Raw genomic sequence first — 24,399 nt, forward strand, 5'->3', positions numbered from 1 at the left:
CGCAATCACCACCACCACCACCACCACCTCCACCATAAGCGAGCGTCGCCGCACCCTCTGACGGCGTGCGTGTTTGCGTGCGCGCGCGCACGCGTGCGTGCGTGCGTGTGTGTGTGTGTGTGTGTGTGTGTGTGTGTGCGTGCGTGCGTGCGTGACGCAATCTCCCAGGATCCCCCTCCCATCCCCCCCACCACCACACATACACCTCCCAAATCTCATCCAGCGACCAACCACAACCACCACCACACGGGCGGCGACGTTCCAGAGAGCACGTGACCGCGCCCACCCGGCCCTCGGCAGGTACATAAGCCCCGCAGCCAGCCCGCCAGCTCGCTACTGATTGGTCAATCGCTTGCACAGAGTGCCGCCACTGGGAAGGGGAGGACCGCAGACACGCACGCCACCACCAAGAAGAGGAGAAGGAAAAAGAACTTGCACACCTCTCTCGGTCTCAACCTGACGAAGTCATCGTCCCTGCACCACCACGAGGCATCGTCAACTATCTGTAGGTACCAACTCGTTTTTTCTTTGCCTTCTCTCTCGTTCTCGAACAAACCTTGACTTAACGGAGAAAAAAACATTCTGGAGGTTCCTGTTGTTTGACAAGCCAAGTCTTCACGATCCAACTCGTAAAGAAGTTTCATCCCCTACCACTCCTTGCCATTGAGAAAAGAGAGAGAGTTTTAAAGGGTGCAGACGACTGATAAACCCAAGCCCAAGGGTACACAAGCACCAGAGTGTACCCCACTTCAGCTCCGTCCCTTCAGTACAAACACACGTGGTTGTGACTGCCGCAGGGCGACCTACCCGCACCACACCTCATTCTCACCCACCCACACACATAGGCCAACGCCGAGCTCTGAAATTTTTTCTCTCCCCCAAAACAAACACACTGCGAAACGTCCCTTGCACTGAACGCACTTGGGGTTGAGTTGTTGTGTGTGTGAGGGGGAGCTTAGAGCACAACTTCGAGGGTCATCCGAGGACAGAGCATGCAGTGTACAGTGGTGCCGATGAGCCGACTGCCGTGGTCAGTGTGTCTGGTGGTGGGGCTGCTGCTGCTGCTGCAGGGGGCTGCCCATGGCTGCTTCATCAGGAACTGCCCGCGGGGCGGCAAGAGGGCCATGGACTCCGCGGAGACCACCCGGCAGGTGGGTTCACTGTTCACGGACACACTCCATCTTCTCACGTGCTGTTCTGTTTCATTCTGTAGATCGCGTTATCTGTCTTGTCTTGTCAAAAGCATGGATGTGGTTATGAGTTAGGTTGGTACACTGTTCACGTGCACACTCTCTTCTGTGTGCTGTTCTCTGTTTCTTTCTTTAGATGCCCAGGTTATCTGTCTTGTCTAATGTATGAGTGGGATTATCAGGTTGGTTGGTACCTGTTTATATGCACGCTCTCTTCTGTGTGCTCTCCTCCCGTGCTTTCTATAGATCCTTATCTCTTGTCTGCTGTTGGGATGGGGTTATCAGGTAGGTCATGTGCACACTCACTCTTCTGTGTGCTGTTCTTTCTTTCTGTAGATCCTTATCTGTCTTGTCTTCTGTAATATATGGATGGCGTTATCAGCAGGTTGGTACACTGTTCATGTGCACACTCACTCTTCTGTTTGCTGTTTTCTGTTTCTTTCTTTGTCTTGTTTAATGCATGGATGATGTTATCAGGTTGGTTGGCACACTGTTCACGTGCAACATCCTCTTCTCCCTGATGTTTTCTGTTTCTATGTCTATCTTGTCTACTGCGTGGACGGGTTTATCACATTGATCGGTACATTCCTCACGTGCGCACACACACACACACACACACACTTCTATGTGCTGCTCTTTCTTTCTTTAGATACATATGTCATGTCTTGCCTTGTGTGATGTATGGATGGGGTCACCAGGCGGGTCGGTTTACACTGTTCACGTGCACACTCTTCTCTGTGACGTTCTTTATTTTCTTTCTTAGATGCTTAAGTTATCCGTCTGTCTTGTCCAATGTACGGACGAAGCTACTGGGCAGGTCTGTACACTCTGCACATGCACACTCTCTTCATGTCTTTTCTCCCCCCCCCCCCTTCTTTCTTTAGGCGCGTCGTGTGTGCGGCTTAGTTATGTGTATGTCTTGCCTGATGTATGGGCCACTCGTCTGTATGGTTTTTCTTTTCTTTTTTTCTTTAGGCGTTTAGTTAATTATCTGTCCAGTCTTGTCTAATGGCTGTTTCAGTCCTTGGTGGCTTCACTAGCTGACTGGCCAGTAACAAAGTGAACTGCTCTGTCTTCCTGTCTTTCTTTTTCTCACTCTGCCTTTGAGAGAGAGAGGGGAGGAGGAGGAGGAGGAGGGATTTTGTTTGTGATCGTAGATATTTTGTTAATATTGATATTTACATTCGAATTATATATATATATATATATATATATATATATATATATATATAGTGTGTGTGTGTGTGTGTGTGTGTGTGTGTGTGTGTGTGTGTGTTGTGCGCATGCTGCAAACTTTGGAATAAATTGCAAAGTGCTGGACTATTTTCTACATGTTTTGGGCTGATGAAAGCGTGTATTTCAAGTATGTTGTCAATGACTCATTCTGTGTCGTAAACTTCAAACTTCAGTTCAGTATAGTTAGAGAGAACGTGAAAAGGAGAAAACCCATGGAAATTTTTACAATCATCTGGTGTTTTTGTTGTTGTTTTTTTAGTTGTTTTTATTTATTTTATTTTTTTTTTTTACATGGCATTGCTGTATTAATTATCGTAAGCTCACACATGCCTTCAATTTCCCCGTCGACAAATGAACGTCGAAGAGTCTGCTCTGGCTCTCTGATCAATACAGTATATGACAAGTTCACCTTAACCATCACACTCCAAAGTTGTCAATCATGCTCAGGAAGAAACTTGTGAGAAGCCATTAATTTCGTGAGGAGGAAAGAAAGAGAGGGGTGGAGGGGGCCTGATTAGAACTCTACCCTACAGTGACTGCTCCTTTTAATATGATGGTGCTCCCAATTATATTATTTCTATTTTATCTTATCTTTGTTTTTCCTTTACTGAGTCGGTTCCTGAAAACACACTGTCTGGAAATTCTTTCTCTCGAATATACTGAAGCACAATACGTTCCAAACTAAACTTCCCATTCCGACGGCGGAATACGCTGGCTCCAATATGTTTGATTATTCATTATTCCTCTCGCTCTGCTCTCTACATCTGGGGGGGAAATATAACTAAATCATACAGCTGCAGAACTGCGGACTCTACAGCTGCCATTGGCACCTCTGTGTGTGTGTGTGTGTGTGTGTGTGTGTTTCCCAGCCATTTCCTTTCTAGGTATCTTTCAATTTACTACATTTTTTTGACTCACTTGTGTAAACAAAGTGAGTCTATGTTTTAACCCGGTGTTCGGTTGTGTGTGTGTGTGTGTGTGTGTGTGTGTGTGTGTGTGTGTGTGTCCGTGGTAAACTTTAACACTGACATTTTCTCTGCAAATACTTTGTCAGTTGACACCAAATTAGGCATAAAAATAGGAAAAATTCAGTTTTTTCCAGTCATCTTGTTTAAAACAATATTGCACCTCTGGATGGGCACCAAAAAAAAAAATGAAGCCTAATTATATGCAAACTGCATTTACTGTTATATTTATATTTTTTGTATTCTCTAAACTTGGTACTTTGATCTGATATTCTGACCCAACAACAAGAGCAGTCATTATTATCATTTTTTGTTCAAACAGGAACTTCTTTTGCTAAGCATGGAAGTTTTATTTATTTTGCAAACGTTTTGGTGCAGATAATAAAAAAAGGGAAATTACTCTGTAATTAATGCTAGGGGACTTAATTTGCTTTAAATTGATCTTTCTCATCTTAAACATTACATTTTAAAATCACATTCAATGCATGAAAAGCTTGTTTTTTTGTGTTTTTTTTAAAGTGTATCACAAGTGAGTCTTGAAGGCCTTGCCTCTCTTGTAAAGTATTAATTTGTTTATGTTGTCCCATCGTTTCATTCATGTTGTGTTAATGTTTTACACAAACACATGGCAGCCTCTCACGGCCTGACCAGCGTGGTGTGTTCATGTGAAAGTCAGGCATCTGCTCATTTTGGCCGCCCAACATCAGATGTGGTGCAGCTTTTATGTGGATCAGTCCGCAAACTCCGACACCTCTGGAAACTGAAAAGGACACTGCAGTCCCCCCACACCCCAGACAGCCTTGTCTTGGTCATGGGCAAGGTTCCAGTTAGGTATCAGCGTTCATACAGGTGAAGACAGTCTTGGTCATGGGCAAGGTTCCAGTTAGGTATCAGCGTTCATACAGGTGAAGACAGTCTTGGTCATGGGCAAGGTTCCAGTTAGGTATCAGCGTTCACACAGGTGAAGTTCGTCTTCTATTACCTGGCGTGTCGTGACCACCAACGTGTCAACGATTTTTTGTGCTTTTTTTATTTTAAAAATAACCATTTGCCATTAAAAAGCACAATATCAAAAGGTGTTGACAGGTTTCCCCAACCAAAATCTATAAACTGTCAACGTCCTGCTGTTTATGAAATCGATTTTATATATATATATATATATATATATGGGCTTCCGATAAAAGATGACTCCTTTTTCTACTTTTGTTACTTTGAAAAACTATTGTCGTAAACCGCATAGTTTACTATAAAAAAAAAAAAGGAGTTTACTTTTATTACCAACATATACTTTACGTTTCCAGTTGTTAAGGTTTACTGCCCATTTCTGGAAACATTCAGTTTCATCTTTGGAGTATTTTCTTGCAGCTGAATTGTTTACAGTAAACTCGTTTGTCCTCGGCAAAAAAAAATATTGAATAAAAGAGTAATTGCGTCAGTAATTAAACATACAAACAAAGTGGATTTGTTTTCTTAGGAACACCACCAGCAACTCGAACTTCCTTCCCTCCGCCAAATACATAAGAACCCCGGGTCTTGTTTGTAAATATGTCAGCAGTCCATTCACGTAAGTCGTCCTTACTACCTCGATCTTTTATGTCAAACTTGATGGAAAGTTTTATGGAGAGCCAAGCACCTGAATTAGATTATATGTGTCGAACAACAGATAGTTATTTTGTGCTGAAAGCAGCTTGAATGAGGCTATCACCAAGTTTACAAACAGCGTACATCTTATTGTTCTGTTCTTTCCAATTCCATTTTTATCATGCGCGCGCACGCGTGTGTGTGTGTGTGCTACAGGCTTGGGTATCTATCCTTCAACTATGTGACAAAGCAATTCAACAAATAATAGGAAGACTCATTCATCGCTCCTGAACTTAACAGCTGATGGATACGATGGGAACAGAACTTTACAAACACGAAAGGAAATATAACTTTATAGACACGATAGGGATATAACCTTGTAGCTTCAGAAGGAGCACACCTTGAAAACACCGCTCGTTTGGCCTCTTCCCGTTCCAGCACATTTCAGTCTGGTACAATGATCTGGAGTGTCAGGTCAGGTCCTTGTCTCAACTTGGGCAATGAAAACTGTGCTCCTGTGGTGCACTCTCGGATTCCACTGAAATCTCTCTCTCTCTCTCCGTCTCTCTTTCCCCATCGCCCTCTTTCTCCTTTTCCCAATCTCTCTCCTTTCCACATCTCTCTCTCTCTCTTCCCAATCTCTTTCCTTTCCGCATCTCTCTCTTCCCACATCTCTCTCTTCCCAATCTCTTTCCTTTCCGCATCTCTCTTTTCCCAATCTCTTTCCTTCCCACATCTCTCTCTTCCCAAACTCTCTCTCCTTTCCCAATCTCTCTCTCTCTCTTCCCAATCTCTTTCCTTCCCACATCTCTCTCTTCCCAATCTCTCTCTCCTTTCCCGAACTCTATCTCCTTTCCCCATCTCTCTCTTTCTCTCTCCTTCCCTATTTCGCTCCCATTCCCTCTTTCTCTCCCCTCTCTCATTTCTGCATCTCTCTTTCTCTACCCCTTGACATGGGCAGAAGGCCTGGTTCAATAAAATATTAATTTGTCCTTGCCGCCCCCTCCCCTCTCCCTCCCCCACTCTCTCTGTTATTTATTAATTCGCAGACGTTTCAGTCAAGATTTTATGACGACTGATGCCATTCCATCCTGTTAATACACAACAACAAGGAGGGGTTTTTTTTTTCGTTTTTTCCCCCCAAACACATATAAAAAGCGAGGAAACCACAAGGAAGTGCTTTCAAAGAAAATAAGCAAATAACACAGAGTTGACGAGGATTAAAACGGTGCCCTGGGCTAGTTGTGGCTACTCCTTGGCAAAATTACTCCGGAGAAAAAAATCCCTTTACGTCTTCAAAACAGCAGCTGTCGTTGATACAAGCGGTATGGAGTGATTGTGCGACAGCATGCGAGTGTGCGGGTATACAGCACTCTGGATTATTGGTTTGAAGGTGTGAGAGAGAGCGGACTGGTCCATGTACTTACACCACGTCTGCTGCACAAGAAGAAATAAATAAAGGCAGCGGATGCCTGACCTTGGCAAAAAATCAACGCGTTGATGAGGCCTAAGCTGCTCATCCCAGGTTTAACAAAAAGATGAAGTAAAATAATAAGACAAAATAAATCGGGAAGTATATGTTATTTTGTACGCAGTCTGTGTATAGGTGCAATCTACACTGTTTGGTGCTATTTCTTTTTTTTAAGATATACCTTATTACTTAATTCATTTATATACTTTTTTTCTTTTTGGCTAATGGGACGGGAACTGAATTTTTAAATTAAACACAGCAGATTTGCATATATTGTACACGCCTTGAATATAAAAATGAGATCCTGTCTGTCCAAATATTGGTTTCAGATTACATTTTCCAGCTCGATCTGAAGCTCCAAGATATGTAATATTTGCCAGCATAATGTGCGCTTATTCTCATATACAACTCTATGAATGCTGCTTTTTAAGATTCTTTTTTCGAAAAGCATTGTTTTGTTTTTAAATCACGGAAACAGTTTTTGCATTCGTCACTCAAACAAGAAGTGATCCACACGTAAAGTGGCTGTTGCTTTTTTAAAATTTTTAGTGTGTGTGTGTGTGTGTGTGTGTGTGTGTGTGTGTGTGTTCTGTCGAGCATTTTTTTTTTAAAGTTATTTTTGCTCTGACATCAACAGGTGTTTGTGACAAACTATCTTAAATGTCGCTGTTATTGCTTGTTCCTCAGTAGAAGTCTGACATTGCCAAAGGTGAACACATCCGGCCAACAATCAAAAGAAAAAAAATCAGAAATGTTGTCGGAACTGTCCTCAAGGTTCTGATTTTTTTTTTTTTTTTTTTCTTCTTTGTGTGTGCAGTCTTTGCCTTTGAAGTGAAGGTTCTCCTTCCCACCTTCTTTTCGCAACCTGCCCCTTCCCCCGTTTTGATATGTCTGTGTCTGTCTGTCTCTGTACCCTACTGAGTTAAGGTTATCGGGAAAACAATAGTTCTGAAGAACAAGTGGGGGGCCGGGGGGAGGGGGAGAATTACAGAGTTTGTATGCAGGTGAACCTTTCGCATGACTGTGTCCTGGAGGTTTAGCGCCGCGGAACTTATTTTTCCCACGGAAACTGTGCATCCTGTCAGTGTGCCAGTGGCCCAGTTTGCAAGTGTCCGGAAAAAGGTTGTTGAGTGATAAATTCCACCTGTCTCCTCAATGACTGTTCCCTCTTCCTGGCCTTATCGGTGACAAAACAACTCTGGTCAGGTTTCCGTGTCAAGTGCTGCTTAGGCTGAGTTCAAGCTGCAAGGAGCTGCCTTCCTTCCCCTCTCTCTTTTCCTCTGTGTGTGTGTGTGTGTGTGTGTGTGTGTGTGTGTGTGTGTGTGTGTGTGTGTGTGTGTGTTTCTCTCTGTGTGTGTGTGTGTGTGTGTGTGTGTGTGTGTGTGTGTGTGTGTGTGTGTGTGTCTGTCTGTCTGTGTGACAGGCAGAGAGGCAAACAGACCGACAGAGATTACTGAATTAAATGTTTCACGTTTAATCAGAACGGGCTAAATTATTATGAACACTTGAGTGAATGCGCAAACATTAAAAATCTAGCTTCCGATGCCCCATTTGAACATTCTTTGTTTGTTTAGAAAAAGCACAGGAAATAGAAGATTTGAATTTTTCCCCCCCCCAATTTTTGTGAACTTGCAACTTTTCTTATAAACAAATCCACCACTGCATGGTAATACGCCACGCGCACAGTCTCAACAACTTGGGGTAATGAAAGGAACACACTCTGTACACTCTTTTTTCTTTTCCTTTTTTTTTTTTTTTTATCCTGAGACGTCTTTCTACATATTGGTGTCGAGACACTGCAAACAATGGGTTCGGCACGCTCCTCAGTTGGTCACTGACCCCTGGGGAAGAAAAGGAGACCACTTCAAAGTACTGACTATGTAGTATTTATCAAACATATATAGTATAGTGACTACGTAGTATTTGTCAAAGTATTGCTCTCTCTCTCTCTCTCTCTCTCTTTACAATGACCTGCGGCAAAAACATCTGAACTCTGAAGGTCAATCGTATGTTCACTTGATGAAGAATGGTTCTGTTTACAGTATTCGTAAACTATGCATTTATATATTTAATGCCCTGAAGATACGACAGGAATTCTGTGACAACAATGATGAAAGTTAGAATTAATTTACTATGCACGAGAAGCACTTTTGTTCTACAGGTTAAGTTAGTAAGTATTTTACATTTTGTTGTGGCTGAGTGATCACCATATTGTGTACTTTTGAACTCTTTCTAGGGGCCGGAGGCCTGGAGATTAAAAGTTTTGTTCTTGTTCTTGTTCTCTCTGTCTCTGTCTCTGTCTCTCTCTCTCTCACACACACTCTCTCTCTCCGATGGAAGAACAGGCAATTCATAAAATTTGAATCCTTGAGAAATAAAGTATTGAGTTGTGAGTTCTTTCTCCCCCCCCCCCCCCCCCCCCCCCACTCTCACCCACCTCTCTCTCCCTCAGGCTGGAAGAACAGGCCTTGCCAAACATTTCATCTTTGAGATATAAAGGTTTTAATTCCGAGATTTCTCTGTCTGTCTGTCTCTGTCCCTCCCTCCTCCTCTCTCTCTCTCTCTCTCTCCACTACAAGACTCTCTCCACGACAGGGCTTTATTCTGTTTTCTCAAACTTAGGAAACTAAAGGTCTTTCCCTCTTCCAGCATCGTTATCATGTTGCCTGCCAGTCCAAGTACCTCGGAACAAAAGCAACATTTATGATTGGCTCAATCGTCACCTTGACAACCAATCGCAGCACGCGCACTTAACTTCCACAATAGGTCCGCAACTCTTGACGGATCCGGCTGACGATGGGGCTGCTTTGTGAAACCTCCCCGAGCTCTTTGTGACAAGTATTATCTGTAATTATTCAATGAGAAAATAAATTATACTCAATAATCCGTTCGTTGTTGTTTTTAATTCATTTTTTTTTAATTGTTACTCAATAACAACCGTTCGGGGGAGACACAGCAGAGCAGGAAACATGTGAAAATATACCCATAATTAATGATAATGCTGATTTTATCAAAAACAATAGTGATAGTAATGATGATGATCATGGTCATTATCGTCACCGGTGAATCAGAAAAGTAGCTGACTCTCCCCACCCCCCAGCCCCAGCACCCCTTCCCCCTTAGAAAAAAGAAGAAGCCCAAAACGGTGCAACAATAACAACTGTTCAATTTCTAAAAGCGAACAAGAGGCCTCCATGGCTCACGTGTGATTTCTGCTTAACACAACAAAACAGAAAACTCCAGAGCTCACCATCGGAAACGAGTGATCGTTGAACGAAAGTTGCTTATTGGAAACAGAACAACTAGTTTCATCATTTTACGATCAAAACATAGATCTGTCAAAGTTTGAAGCTTTCCCCGTTTACTTTACGACTTACTGAGTCAGACAGATCGTAATTAAAAAAATTTTTTAAAATCGCCGTATAATTACTCAAGACAAGTCCGGTTTTATTTCTACAAATCATGTTCGGCGGATCAACAATCGCACGTGCTTACTACTGAATGTTCACAAAATAGTGTACGATCTCGTATTTTCCGAAAAAGACCACTTGGGCGAATGCACATAGTGTAAGACCTTCACACTGAATGTGAAGCACAAAACTGTTTCAATGCTCATAGTCATGTCTTAAAATGTAATGCTATAGATGAGCGAGATCCGGTTTAGGAAAATTATTACCCATAGCATATTGAGATGAAAGTCTCAAAGCGTAGTTTCAATGCAACAGAGAGATGTGTGCTTCAATGTAACTTACATATCGAGTATTTTAAAAAAGGTTCCTATTTGAACTGAAAATGACAAAACGACTATTTATCAGTGTTTCAGCATGTCACGCTACGTTATGTGAATAAGAAGTAAAAACGAAACATTAACCTAACTGTGAAAATATCTGAAACCTTTACGCGCCCTTCCAAGAAGTATATTGTAATTATGATTATAATGTGTGTCAATAAATATGTTTAATATTTTAAGCCAAAATTGTGTTAAGAGACCGCATTTCAATAAAAACGAATATGTTAAAGTTTACCAGGGACACACACACACACACACACACGCGCGCGCAACCGAAACGTCGTGTCATTTTACAAGACTCACAGCGTGCAAACAGACACACGTAAGTCAATAAACATTGGTGCACGGTCCCGGTCCCAAGCAGCGAGCGCGTGCGTGCATGCCATTCTTTCTCTGGACGCCAGCAAATTGTTCAAAACGAGCAGAGAATTTTCAAAAGATACACACACACACACACACACACGTCAACAACAGACAGGTGATGCGTTTGAAAAGTAATGCTTTTCATTTTTATTTTTCTATTATTTGCTATAGTTTCGGTAATCTAACAAATTTTGCAATTGAAAGCCCAGTTTAACCATGTTTCCAAAATCAAATTACTGTGTGTTGTGTTGTGTTGTGTTGTGTTGTTGTGTGTGTGTGTTTCCACTATTAAAAACTTAATAACTCACTTATTTATCAATTCCATGTGTTTATCTATCCATTGTTTTCCACTTGATCAATTTACAGAACAGACAAAATGTTGCCTTCGCCTAGTATGTTGCTCGTCGACTGGATTGTACGAGTGCAAGCAGCAGCAGAGGATTAATCAAAATCTTAAAAGGGGTAAAAAGAGAGGAGTAAATAAACAAACGGATCAAAAACAATTAATGAAAAACGATTTAAAAAAATTAGATTGGAGAAATTCTCCACTTACAAGCCAGACTTCCTTGTATTGATTTTGTCTTTGCTTAATTGGCAGCATTTCGGTTTTTGCTGTCACCGCAGGCCACTCATATTTTATTGAAACCCCTTCACCAGTGGTTGCTGGAAAAAGAAAAGAAAAAAGAGAGAGAGAGAGAGAGAGAGTGGGGGGGGGGATCAACAGTATCATTCTGATCGTGTTAGAGGATATAGGGCAAGTGTTTATAATTCATGATTATCATTATGACCATCATCAGCACAGTCAGCAGAATCTTTGCCTTTTTTCCTTTTCGACACTGTGGTTAATTTTACAAAAAGAAGAAGGGAAGAACACAAACAAAACAACAAATGAACAAACAAAATTAATAACAATTTTAAAAAATAATTAAAAAAAAAAGACAACAAACGACCAAATAACAAGGACGAGAACAGCGAAAACAAAAGAACACCACACACAAGCAAACGAAAGATCGGAAGCACCATTAAGGATGTCTGCAGTGCGGTCCTTTGTTGAGTAAAAAGCGGAACCAATGAAATACACCCGTGCGGGACTCATCCCCTCCAACAATGCGACCTTCACCTTCACCGAACCAAGACCTGAACAAGTTGACCTGACGGGCCAAGACAAGAGGTCGTTAATGTAAAACGTACCTACCTATCGCCTAAACTCACGACCTGGGCTAACTTCATCATAAGGCAGAGGACAAAAAGGAAAACGCTATTGGGGGAAAAAGTATTCATTGATTAAATGGGGGGAAAGGACAATCTGCAAATTTGTTTTATACAATTCAGTACTTTGAAAAATTAAGATTGAGTTCGGGAAACATTTTCAGGCTTCGTCATCTAAAGTGAGAAATTCTTAAAATGGATCACACACATAAAGGGGTGGGGGTGGAGACAGAATGGGGGAAGGATTCTCTCTCTCTCTCTCTCTGGGCTGAAGCCTAAATGTGAATAAACCATTCCGACTCATCTCTCGCAAACACACACACACACACACTTCTTACGCACTCTTTCGGGATTACTCACACGAGCTACAAAAACTGAAAGCCCAGCCACACAACAGAACACAGTGACCTTCATCTGGACACCTATGGCACTTTCCATGACGTGGATGAGTTGCTTTGGGTTTGTTGTTGTTGTTGTTGTTGTTTTTCCAGACCAGAGAAGCACGAAATGTCACGTGAACCATACGACCCCCATAACACACATTGCGATGGCGTTCTTTCTGTTCCAACCCACCCTCCCATACCACTTCCGGCCAATCATTTCTTTTTCTCTCTGCGTCTCCCCCTCCTCCTCACACCCACGCCCTGCCACCAGTACTGTCACCTACCTTCACGCCCCCACCCCCACGCCCCAACCCGCCGCCCCATCTTCCACTCGTCTGCTTGCAGCGTTAAACTGTGTGTACCATTCACGCTGCATGGTTCATCGTACGAACATTGTGCCCTGATGTGAAAGGTGTCTCTGTTTTCTTCTTCCCTTAGTGGTTAAAAGAGTTGAGCTCACACTGAAAAGGTTTTCAGTTCGAATCATGGGGAGTCAAACATAAAACCTGTGCACATGTGCGTGTGTGTGTGTGGGGGGGGGGGGGGGGGGGGTGAAAGAGAGACAGAGTTTGAATGCCTGTCTTTGTGTGTGACGTTCACATTCATGTACATTCTACAAGTATTGAACTTACAGTGAACTTACACTGTTTTTATCCGTGACATGCATTTTGCATTGGAAATTTTGCATGCAAACTTTCTTGTGCTTTGAATACAGACTTTAATTTTGTCCTGAATATAGTTTTCTACCGGTAAGCCGATGGTTATCATACTAGGAGTAACTCAAATGAAAAGATTAGACTCAACGTTGAAAGAAAGGCATTTAGTGGTAACAACTTTTTTCTTTCTTTTTTTTTTTGTGTACGCTTGATGGCTGGTTTTGTTTGTTTTTCGCCATGAGGTTACAAAAGAAAGAGCAGAAGGTTAATGCCTTGGACTAATCAGTCCTGGTGAATGTTTGTTGAATAGTAAAAGAGTGGTAACTCTCCACTCACAAGGTACACGACTTGAAGTCAATTCAGCTTATGCTAACGATTCAGCTAGCACACGGGTAAATAAAAGGTACATTGGAACAATATTTGTCGAAGAAATCTTTTTTCTTTCACAAGCTGAAAAATAAAAACTAACGTTCTGTATGTCCCCCAACAATGTTTTCTTCAGTTTAACGTCTGTTCACTATAAGTGTTTTTAGACGGAAAGGAGTCAAGTAGTGTATAAAGGAAAGGGAATGCATGTGAATATTAGTGTTAAAAAAAAAGAAAAAAAGTTCATGTTATGTATCAGAGGAAAAGTATATTATAAGAAAAAGTCTAAAGAGGTTGTGGTGTGTATTGAATGAGTTGTCATGGGAAGGAGAATATGTATATGCATATCAACAAGTATTAACCTACAACAATGTACATATAAATAACAGTATTAAATATATAATATATATAATATAATACTGTGTTATTACTGGTGATGTCAGATGGATCCCCCCCCCTCCTCCCTGGGACGGTGAGGCCTCGATCTCAGGCCCTATTATCAGGGGTGGGCGTCTCTGTTATACCGCAATGTAACGCGTTTTGGACATGTTTGCCAGAGAGAGAGAAAAAGAGAGACTGTGTGTGTGTGTGTGTGTGTGGAGGGGGGGGGGGGGGTGCGCGCGCGCGCGCGCGTGTGTGTGTGTGTGTGTTCGTATGCGTGTGTGTGTGTTCGTATGCGTGTGTACGTGCATGAGTGTATATCTGATGGCTTGGGCAAATTTACAAGAGAAAAAGAGAGAGAGACAGAGAGAGAGAGACAGAGAGAGAACATGTATGTGCGTTCGCGCATGTGTGCGTGCGTACGTGCGTGTGTGTACGCGCACACACACAATTTGGCGCAGTTCCCCGTTGTGTGGCGGATGGGACTGACTGACTGACTACGGAGAACGAACGAATGGGTCCCTTTCTTGTCGGTGTTTGTTTGATTCATCAGTGGCCGCGTCACACAGCGTCCACGTCACCTCAACCATCGTCGGTTGCTGTGAGCTGTCTGCGAGCTGTCCGCGAGCTGTCAGTCCCCAATTACAGCTCAGGAACCGGCCGTCCGCCCGTCTAAAACCCTCGGCAAACAGCAGCAGCAAATAACGCATACATCCATCACGAACCATCGCTTCCGCATTAACGCCGGTAACCACTCCCCTAACCCCCTGCGCGCACGAACGTGAGAGAAGGGGATGGGAGAGAGAGAGCGACAGGGAGGGAGAGAGAGAGCGACAGGGAGGGAGAGAGAGACAGCGACAGGGAGGGAGAGAGAGGGCGACAGGGAGGGAGGGAGGGAGAGAGCGACAGGGAGGGAGAGAGAGACAGCGACAGGGAGGGAGAGAGAGAGCGACAGGGAGGGAGGGAGAGAGAGAGCGACAGGGAGGGAGGGAGAGAGAGAGAGAGCGACAGGGAGGGAGGAGAGAGCGACAAGGAGGGAGAGAGAGAGTGACAGGGAGGGAGAGAGAGAGCGACAGGGAGGGGAGGGAGAGAGCGACAGGGAGGGGAGGGAGAGAGAGTGACAGGGAGGGAGAGAAAAATATGATGATAGAGGGAGAGAGTGAAAGGGAGGGAGACAGAAATCTGCAGGATACAGAGATATACAGAGAGAAACTCAGACAAAGAGAGAGAGACAGTACTGAGACAGGTAGAAGAGAGAGCGAGAGAGCGACAGACAGACACAGAGAGACACAGAGTGTGTTCACATCAGCACAGACTGTGGTTGCACGTTTAAGCAGGCGGTCTCTGTCCACACACAGCGTTGTTTGACCAGCCATGGAGTGTGTTCAGGGTTTACTTTCACCTGGCCCTCAGACACGCCACTCACCTGTTGGACGTTTGAACCCGACCTCCGCTCAGCACGGATGATGAATTATTCACCGTTTCTCGTCTACTTCTCAGTTTGTTTCTTACTGTTCCATTGTTTAAAAAAAATAATAAAAATAAAAATAAACGTATATAACCCCCCCCCACAAGTGAACAAAACAACAAATAAAGAACAAAAACATGAAGGTCTGCATTTTTTCCTTGATTTTCTTCTTAACTCACATGCTCCCTCCCCCCAAAAAAACACATACACGCCAAGGTGTGTGTGTGTGTGTGTGTGTGTGTGTGTGTGTGTGTGTGTGTGTGACGGTGAGAGAGAGAGAGAGAGAGAGAGAGAGCGAATGTGTGTCTCCCGTAAACAGTTCATGTTTCAGTGTGCGTGCAGCACGTGTAAAATATTAACTAATGTGAAACTTGTGCTGCGTCACATCAATCTGACAAATGCGATATTTCGTTACGAATTTTCGAGTGAGTTATAAAGTTTTCCTCGAAGAACCAGTTGCATTTTTTGTCAGTTCTGAGTTACCGAGAAAGGGAGAAAATACACGTTTTGTGAGCCCTCTATCAACCTGCTTGGGGATTATCTGATTAAGATTTAACGTTTATTGAACAAAATGTGTAGATTCCCATCCACCTTCCACAACCATGTCCCTTTGTTCCCTAATCCCTCACTTCCCGTTCTGACTCTTCCCCACATGTCAGCCATTGATGGATGAAAGACATTTGGCCGATACCTGGAGTCTGAACTGCTGTATCTGGTGAAAGAACCCTCCCACCGGTCTCTCTCTCTCTCTCTCTCTCTCTCTCCCTCTCTCTTTCTCACACACACACACACACACACACACTACAAAACTGCCGACAAGCCCACACGGACATTTATAGAGCTGTGCACAAAGTGGTGACATCAATAATGTCCCCCGTCATTTCCTCCAGCACTGTCCTGACACCACTCATTTCCTTCTGCACCCCTCCGACTCGGCCTGTAAATAGAACCGTGAACTCTGCCTGGAAATAGAACCACCGGTTTACCTGTACCATGTACGGCACTCGTCTCGTGGAAGGAAGGTTGCAGAATGATTAAAACGCTTATCTGACAGCACAGTGTTCGTGAGGGTCTGGGTTCCATTCCCGCTCACGCCTTTCCTCCCATGTTTGACTGGAAAATCAAACTGAGCGTCTAGTCATTCAAACCGAGGTCCCGTGTGGCAGCACGCACTTGGCGCACTGAAAAAGAACCCAGGCCAACGAGAGCATTGTCCCCTGGCAAAGTTCTGTGAAAGAAATCCACTCGGATAGGCACACAATGCATGTATGCACAAACTCAAGGCCTGACAAAGCGCGTCGAGTTATGCTGCTGGTCAGGCATCTGCCGAGCAGATGTGGTGTAGCGTTTATGGATTTGTCCGAACGCAGTGACGCATCCATGAGAAACCGAAACTCGTGTGTTAACCCCTTGGCTGCCAAGCCTTGGTGAAGAGAGATCATCGTGACATGAATTCTGCCCCAAAGAAATGCAATCCCAAGCGGAAGAAATCCAAACAGTGATGACCGGCTCCCTGACCTGTAAGCACAGCCTGTCTTCGAAGACAGCCTTTCCCTGACCAGCACAGTCATTCAGCAGCAGTCAAGGGGTCAAGTCACCCCCACCCCCCCCACCCATACCTCCACCCCCTTTTTTGTTCCTTTTCGTTTTTTCTCTCGACAAACTGAAGTGCGAGAAAAATAATGGCCCCTTTGACTGACTGGTGACGAAATGATCTGTTCCTGTTATTGTAATTCATCATCGATATTTCGTCTTACACAAAGAGTGATAGCAGATAAAACTGATTTGTCCTTGGGGGAAAAAAGAAAGACATATATATATATATATATATATATATATATATATAGAGAGAGAGAGAGAGAGAGAGAGAATAAATGAATAGATTTTATTTCTGAGGGTAATAGAATAAGCAGGCAAAGCTCTTTTATTCATCGGGCCCTCGAAAGGAAAGAATGGAGAGAAAAAAGAAAAGAAAAAAAAACGAAAAAAACAACAACTATGGAATCATTTGAGAAACAAAATCACAAAAAGGAAAAGAACAAAAACTATATACCAAAGCACCATATTCATAACTAATCGTGGGAAGGAATATATGAACAGATGTGCACTCACACACACGTAAGCATACTGTTTAGAATGGCGTATACACGTGAAGGAAATGGAGAGAGACACACACACACACAGAGAGCACTGAACACTGAATATTTTTAATGATTTAGGCCAACAGCTCCCATCATACCAGATGCAAACAAAACACATTTCTGATGAAATGCGACGAGATATACATGGATGGTGAATACTAATATCAACTATGCACTCATCTCGTATCCAACCCGGTCTCTCTCCTTGGTTTCCAACCTCCAGCCCTGAACATACACATTTTCACATTGACACTCCTTTTCACATGATCATTATACACACATACAGGTGTGCCGTCACTGTATAAAGAATGTATGTGAAACAGGACGCCAAGCACATCAGCAGAGGGCACATAACTAAGTACAATATCTATGAAATTCACTGACATTTTGTGGATAGCCAAGACTGAGAGACCGACACACACACACACACACACACACACACACACACACACACACACACACACACACACAGAGAGAGAGAGAGAGAGAGAGAGAGAGATTCACTGACATTTATGTGTTAACTTAATCCCCCGGCTCATGTATCGTTGGAAAAACTGAGAAGATGAAAACTGATATTTATGAGGAAAAAGAAAAGAAAAAAAGACAAGACTGTTTGTTCGGATGATTTTCACAATACAGTGGTCTTTGTTCCCTATGTTGACACCAAGTCTGCCCCTTCGGGATGGTGAACAGCGAGGCACGTGACAACGTCTTCCAAACTAAGATATTTTTTAAAATTCTTCAACGGGGACAAAAAAATCGAAAGTGTCTAGCTCTTTGTATATGTTCCGTATGCCGAAAGGGGGACGAGGTGATACGGTGCTTTACATGAGTGTCCTTTTCAATGACAAAAATTAACCAGTATGGAAAGCTTCTGATTGCCAAGTTTTGCTTTTCTTTCATTACATTCACTGCGTGATGTTTTTTTCTGCACTGAGCTTTAGAAGGTGAATGTGGTCAGGGTGGGGACAGACACACCAGGTAGGTGCGGCATGGAATTCGAGGAATGCGAGGAACATCCACTAGCATCTTACCCCCCCTTAAGTCTGGGACGTACTTTTGAATCGATTCTCTTTCTGCCTTCGCTTGTCTGTGTAAACGCCTGTCCTCTGCTACTTCTGCCCTTACTGATTAGAAACACGCAGCATGGAGAGCACTCACGCAGAGACGACCACCCACACTGCACGACCTCGTGTCACGTGACCCTTCAACCATGTGACGTCACTTCCTGTCACACAACCAGTGGCGTTGACTCAGGATTGACCGGACATTGTGTTTGACCACGTCGGGGTTGTTTTAGTAACGGCTCCTTTCGCTAAGTCGCCGGTTGACGATATTTTGCCTGCACGCATTGATACTACAGCGTCGAGGTGACTCAATCAAAACCGTTTAGTTCCTGACTTGAACGACCCTGGTCGTTCCATCTTCTTGACTGATGACCGATCAACTCGCTGTCAAGTAATCGACGAGTGTGAGGGATTCAGGTACAAAGTGGAAACGTACGTGTGTGTGCGTGTCGGGTGTACCCGATAAAGCAGCCTGTAGTGCAAATGACTCCGTGTTTGCAGAGCGCTCAGAGTCTGGTCTCTGACCAGAGATAGGTGCTATAGATGTAGTATTAGTGTTGATAATAATAAAAAGAGAAACAAGTCTGTTAACTCGTTAGGAAACTGAGTTGAGTGTGATGAATCTGTACAGTGGCGTGGGGTGGAGATGATGGATGATGCAACTGACACTCACGTGTTTTACGCAGTTGAGCGTGTTGCATTCGTTGTATCGGTCTCCAGTCGTAGAACTGCTGATGTAATACGCTTTCATGTCATCCATAATCTTTGCTAACACGTTGATAAACGTGCGTGCGTGCGCGCGCGCGCGCGCGTTTGTGTGTGTGTGTGTGTGTGTGTGCGCGCGCGCGCGCGCGCATGAAGCCAGCCAACTGATTGTTAAACTGAACAAGCTGGACCTGGTTACCTTTAGTCCCTCAGTTCGCCCTCTCCTCCACTTTGACGAATTGAAGATAAACTGATTTGGTTTGACAAATCAAAAGGTCGAGAGAGAGAGAGAGAGAGAGAGAGAGAGAGAGAGTTTGTTTCCAACGATTCACTAATATTTCAAATAATCATCAGCTTAATTTGATCCCCTGGACTCGGGTGATTTGGAAAAGACAGAGAAGAAGAACGGTGGGTGATACAAAAGGGAAGAAACAAAAGATGGATGTTTGTGCTCATTAGTTTTCACAATACAGTGCAGAGACAGGCAGAAGGCAACGCGGAAGTCTCTCTTTGTTCCCTTTGTTGACACAAAGTCTCCCCCACAGGGCGGGAAAACAAAGGGGCACATGACTGCTCGTTCACCCCGCGCGCTGGGGCGTTTTCAAAGGGCGAACGCCGCGGAATCACGATTAATACCATTGCGACCTACCACTGGAATCTTCGTCGATGTAGTAAAGTGAGGAGAGGAGACAAGCTCACTTCGCGGACGTACCGAGGTGTGAACAGGAAGCGACCTGCACCGACAGTTATCAAACCGTGTGGTTTAGTGACTTTCCCCACAGGTAAAGCAATCGGTCCAAAACCGGATCAAACTCTTAATGATCAAGTGGCTGAACCCAAACAACCCTCTTTCTCTCCCTCTCTCTCCTGCCTCAATGCGTACAACTGAAGGAAGAAGAAAAATCCCATCACTCTTCTGGCAACTTCTCGTCCAACAACAAGCAGCCTACTTTGTTTAGTATTTACCCTAAATGGGTCACGAACTTTGCGATTCAAAAAAGCCCACCATTGACCTTAGAAGGAAAATTATGCATAGTTTTGATCCTCTGAGTAAGAACTGTCCGCACAGTACAGTATGACCATGTTCAGTCCAGTCAACTGTCTCGTTCATTTCAAGTTAACATCAGATACCAAACGGTGTCAGTTCGAACGTGCTCCCGGGGGGGATATCTTCAGTTTATGTGTTGTTGTTTTTTCACTAACAGTTCCCGAGACAGTCTCTATTGCACGGAAGTTTGAAATTTAATTTGTTTCTGAATTGCATTTGTTGTATTTTTTGCATTTTCATCAAACGAAACATGTCTGTTAATGATGGAATCCTTTGTTACCATTCAGTCACAAATCTACGGAATGGGCGTTTTTTCTGATTGTTCAAGAATACAGACATGGAATCGTGGTTTCTTTATCTTATTGGTTTCAAAGAAGTATAACAATTACACACTGACTGTCAGGGAAGTGGTTGCAGGTAAGTTTTGAGAAGAATCCCATTACTTTGTTCCGATTTACTATTTCACAAAAAGAAAATAATGGATGCAAGCAAAGTGTCGAATACCTTTAGCATTTTCTCTCTTCCTCTGTGTAAAGGGGGTGGGGTAGGGTACATGGGGGTGGGGGGAAGGGAACGGGAACGACAAGGGTTGTTACAGGACTGTCCTTATGTATCGCAGTGAGAAGCTTGGAAGATTTGGTTTTTTTTTCTTCGCCTGCTCCGCTCATCAGTGGCATTGTGCATTTTTCAACTAAACGTATGTCCTGAAATTTAAAAACTATTTCAGTCATTCTTTCACAACAGAGGGAGCATCGTGTACAATTGTCATCTCCTTTTTTTTCTTCTTTGCTTTGGTGAATGGGGACAGGATAATGTATGGGTGGATGGGGTGGCTAGAATGGGAAAATTAACATTCCATCCATCATCCTTAGTCCTGTCCCACACCTCTCCTTCCCCTTCCCCAAACTTCAGTCATTCCCTTGAGACCTTCACTTTTTTCACTGTTTTCCTCCGATACCTCACGATCCTCGCTGATTTCCATCACACAGTTTGGAGAGCATCTAGGCAGGGACAACCACCCACACTGCACGACCTCGTGTCACGTGACCCTTCAGCCTTGTCACGTCACTTCCTGTCACACAGCCTGTGGCGTTGACTCGGTCCATTTCCTTGGTCAGGGCGGATCGGACATTGTGTTTGACGACGTCAGGGTTGTTTTAGTAACGGCTCCTTTCGCTAAGTCGCCGGTTGACGATATTTTGTTTGCACGCACTGATGCGGCCTGGCTGGCGCCAGATGACATCACAACTGTTTCATCTGCAATGACCGGTGGTCTGATCGTTCACTTCTTGACGATTGTTTAAAACTCAAATATGTGGGTTCTACCTTCACTATAAAAAATAAATAAATAAATAAAAAATCTTTTTGATATTGTATTCTAAGAATTTGCAGACAAAGTGAAAGGCATAGTGGAAGAAAGTGAAACAATTACGAGCATTGGAAACATGAACCAGTCAGTTTTCCTTCGTCTGCTTTAATTCAGAATTTACTCCTCGCTGATTGTGTGCACACCTTTCCTCTATGCCTCCGATGTTCGTGTGAGCCATGCACAGCCACTCACATTAAAAATCAATTGATTAATTAATTAATTGCTTTGTTAATCTCTCTCTCTCTCTCTCTCTCTCTCTCTCTCTCTCTCTCTCTCTCTCTCTTCCCCCCACTCGCCCCCCACGCCCGCCTCCCCGCGACAGGCACAACCACACATTTGACACAGGCAGACGAGCGCCCTAGAAAAAAGTCCTGTCCACGAGGCTGTAAGCTATGTCTGTCAGACACTTGTGTGCTGCGCTGACGCCACGGAATTCAGTGAATACCGTTCAACAAACTGGTGACGTTTTATTTACTTAGGTGGTTGGCATGCGTGGGAGATATTCTGAAGGGAAAATAGTTAACTGTGCTATCCAAGTTTGAAAAGACGGTGACTTGGGCTGTCTTCCTTTTATTTCGGGCGCGTGTCAATAGAGGTACATGTCGTAAGAGTTACGCGTCAATAGCGCGACGTGTACCTACCATTATATCTGCGTTCAATAGTGATACGTGTCAACAGCACTACGTAACACTATCACTACGTTCAGCAGCTCTACGAGCCATTGTTCTTTCGACACTCAGCGATACTGAAACGGTAAGTCATTGAGACGTGTCGATAAAGAACAGTAGTTTGGAAAAGAAGAAGACGAAGACGAAGACGACGAAAAAGAAGAAGAGGAAAAGAATAAACTGCTATCTTCACGTAGCGCTACTGACACTCAAGGCCTGATCAGCGCGCTGGAGTTAAGCGAATGTCAGGCATCTGTTTTTTCCCTCCAGTGGCAGATGTGGTGTAGCGTAAATGGCTCACTCCGCAAGTTTCCACATCTTGAGACAAACTGAAACTGTAGCGCTACTGTGACGATACAACTTTAACTCACTCAGTACGGCCAGTCCTCTCTTCTCCTCTACACAGATCCCTCGGATGTCCAGTGGGTGTCTGAATGACCCAACCTTTAACTTCCGTCGTCAGAATTGTGGTATTCTTTGTCAACATTCACCTATTCAGTATAAGAGCCTTTCGCTTGCAATATTTTGATGGCGGTAATTGGGATGAAACGCTGTTAACGTCGTCTCTTTCGCCGTTCGTATGGAGAGAGTTAAACAGTAGCGCAATCAACATATAGTGCTATTGAACGCAGTGATAACGACACACAGCACTACTGACATATATAGTGCCTTCCTTTCTATGACTGCTTCAGACCTGAGGAACCAAACACAGACAGTTGCTATGTCGAGGGGGATATCCGAATGAAAAAAAGGAATGCACGCAGTCCTTGTTTGAACAGACAACGGTAATTTGCACTGCCTTCATTTCCGGTTCAGATCTGTACAATCTAACGTAATTTGATAGTACCAACCTTATGTTATTTGCCGTGTTTTGAAATAGCCAACTAAAGCTTTCCGTTTCTTTCGTTTCTTCTCGCCGAAAACATCAATGTCGCTCAAGACGTGGAGGAAATCCCTCAAATCCCCAACAGGCTAACTTTGAGGCGAAGGGATTTTGGGGGGATTGGTGTCGGTTACACGCAGCCTGTGGAGGCGCGCCCACCCACACATCCCTGTACAGGTTCTGACTGTCACGAGAGATGGTCCTGACTCAATGATCTTAGGTTGAAATACACTGGGCGAGCGAGCGCGTATATGTATGATCGCGTGCGCGTGTGTGTATATGTATATGTGTGTATGTATGTGTGTGTGTGTGTGTGCGCGCGCGCGCAACTGCTGGTGTGTGTGCGTGTGTGCGCATGCGTGTACGCATAAGCGCGCATGTGTGCGTGAGAGTGAAAGACAGACAAAGAGAGTGGACAGACTCATTTTGTTGCCCCCAGCTGGAAAAGTCACAAGCACTCAGGCAACGGGGAAATGCCTCACAGGGCACCTGCTGCGAATAGCGCGTGCAAGAAAGAAAAACAGATGGAAATGGCAGTCAGTTTGGATTTGTTTACAAAGCATACATAATTGACAGACAGAGGGGGGTGGAGAGAGAGGGAGAGAGAGAGAGAGTCAGTCCAGCTCATGCATGTCTGGTTTTCCCGCACGTCTTTCTGGGCACAATGGAAAGAATTGAGAGAACGCACAATGGAAAGAATTGAGAGAACAAAGATTCCACGCTGGTCGTTTCGCATCGTGAAGTCTGTGGTGATAAACCATTGCTTGTCGTTTTGTTATTCTTCTCTTTGCTGTGATTTTGATTTCATTTGTCGAGTTGTTCTTGTCATCTTTTGCATTCATGAACCAGAGAGCTGTGTCGTCACAGCCTGGATACGTCATATATCAGTCACGTTGATACCGAGAAGTCATGTGACGAAAGCGGCGTGCGATCCTCGCGCTTTGAAATAGCGATATTTACTCTCTTAACATTCACCCTGCCTTCAATCACATCTTGATGACAGCGAAGAGCACACTATGTGTACATGTCACGGTGATCAGGAAGATGAAATGGCGCCAAGCAGTGGAGAGACCCAAGACCTGTCGACAGACGGATAGAGTGATACCAGCAAACTGGTTGAAGACTGCAGAGAAAGTCCGTTGACTGCCTCACGCGTACAACGACGCGGAAGCATCTAAGTATACTGGTAAGTAAGTATAAGTAAGTATCACTGTGTAAGTTGTCAGAACGCGAACAGAATCGTCACTAGAATAATATGATTATAAATTAAATTAATTTGACAAGCCAAAGCTGAACGACATAAACATGGGAAGACCTGATAACTTTCGCGTGCGCAGCCTCTTTGCAGCAACTCCTGGGCGGTTTTTCGAACTATCTCAGTTCAACACCCGTCGATAAACTATCGGCATGTTTTCTACTTTCAGCACAATTTTCCTGCATTTGTTTTTCCTTGGCAGAG

The 24,399-nt window shown here is 43.9% G+C and overlaps 1 protein-coding gene and 1 long non-coding RNA gene across 2 annotated transcripts in view; one reads left to right on the top strand and one right to left on the bottom strand.

Moving 5' to 3' along the window:
• Positions 1-340: 340 nt before the first annotated feature.
• Positions 341-24,399, top strand: part of LOC143276326 (terepressin/terephysin-like) — an 88,278-nt gene continuing 64,219 nt past the window's right edge. Inside the window, exon 1 of the mRNA XM_076580841.1 lies at positions 341-1,151. Coding sequence (XP_076436956.1) covers positions 993-1,151 — 159 coding nt within the window. The 5' untranslated portion in view covers positions 341-992. The remainder of the gene's footprint in view (positions 1,152-24,399) is intronic.
• LOC143276342 (uncharacterized) overlaps positions 8,212-24,399 on the bottom strand; it is a 102,729-nt gene continuing 86,541 nt past the window's right edge. Inside the window, exon 4 of the long non-coding RNA XR_013053570.1 lies at positions 8,212-8,284. This is a non-coding gene — a long non-coding RNA (uncharacterized LOC143276342). The remainder of the gene's footprint in view (positions 8,285-24,399) is intronic.

The sequence above is a fragment of the Babylonia areolata genome, chromosome 2, assembly GCF_041734735.1.
Source record: "Babylonia areolata isolate BAREFJ2019XMU chromosome 2, ASM4173473v1, whole genome shotgun sequence".
Taxonomy (NCBI): Eukaryota; Metazoa; Mollusca; class Gastropoda; order Neogastropoda; family Buccinidae; genus Babylonia; species Babylonia areolata.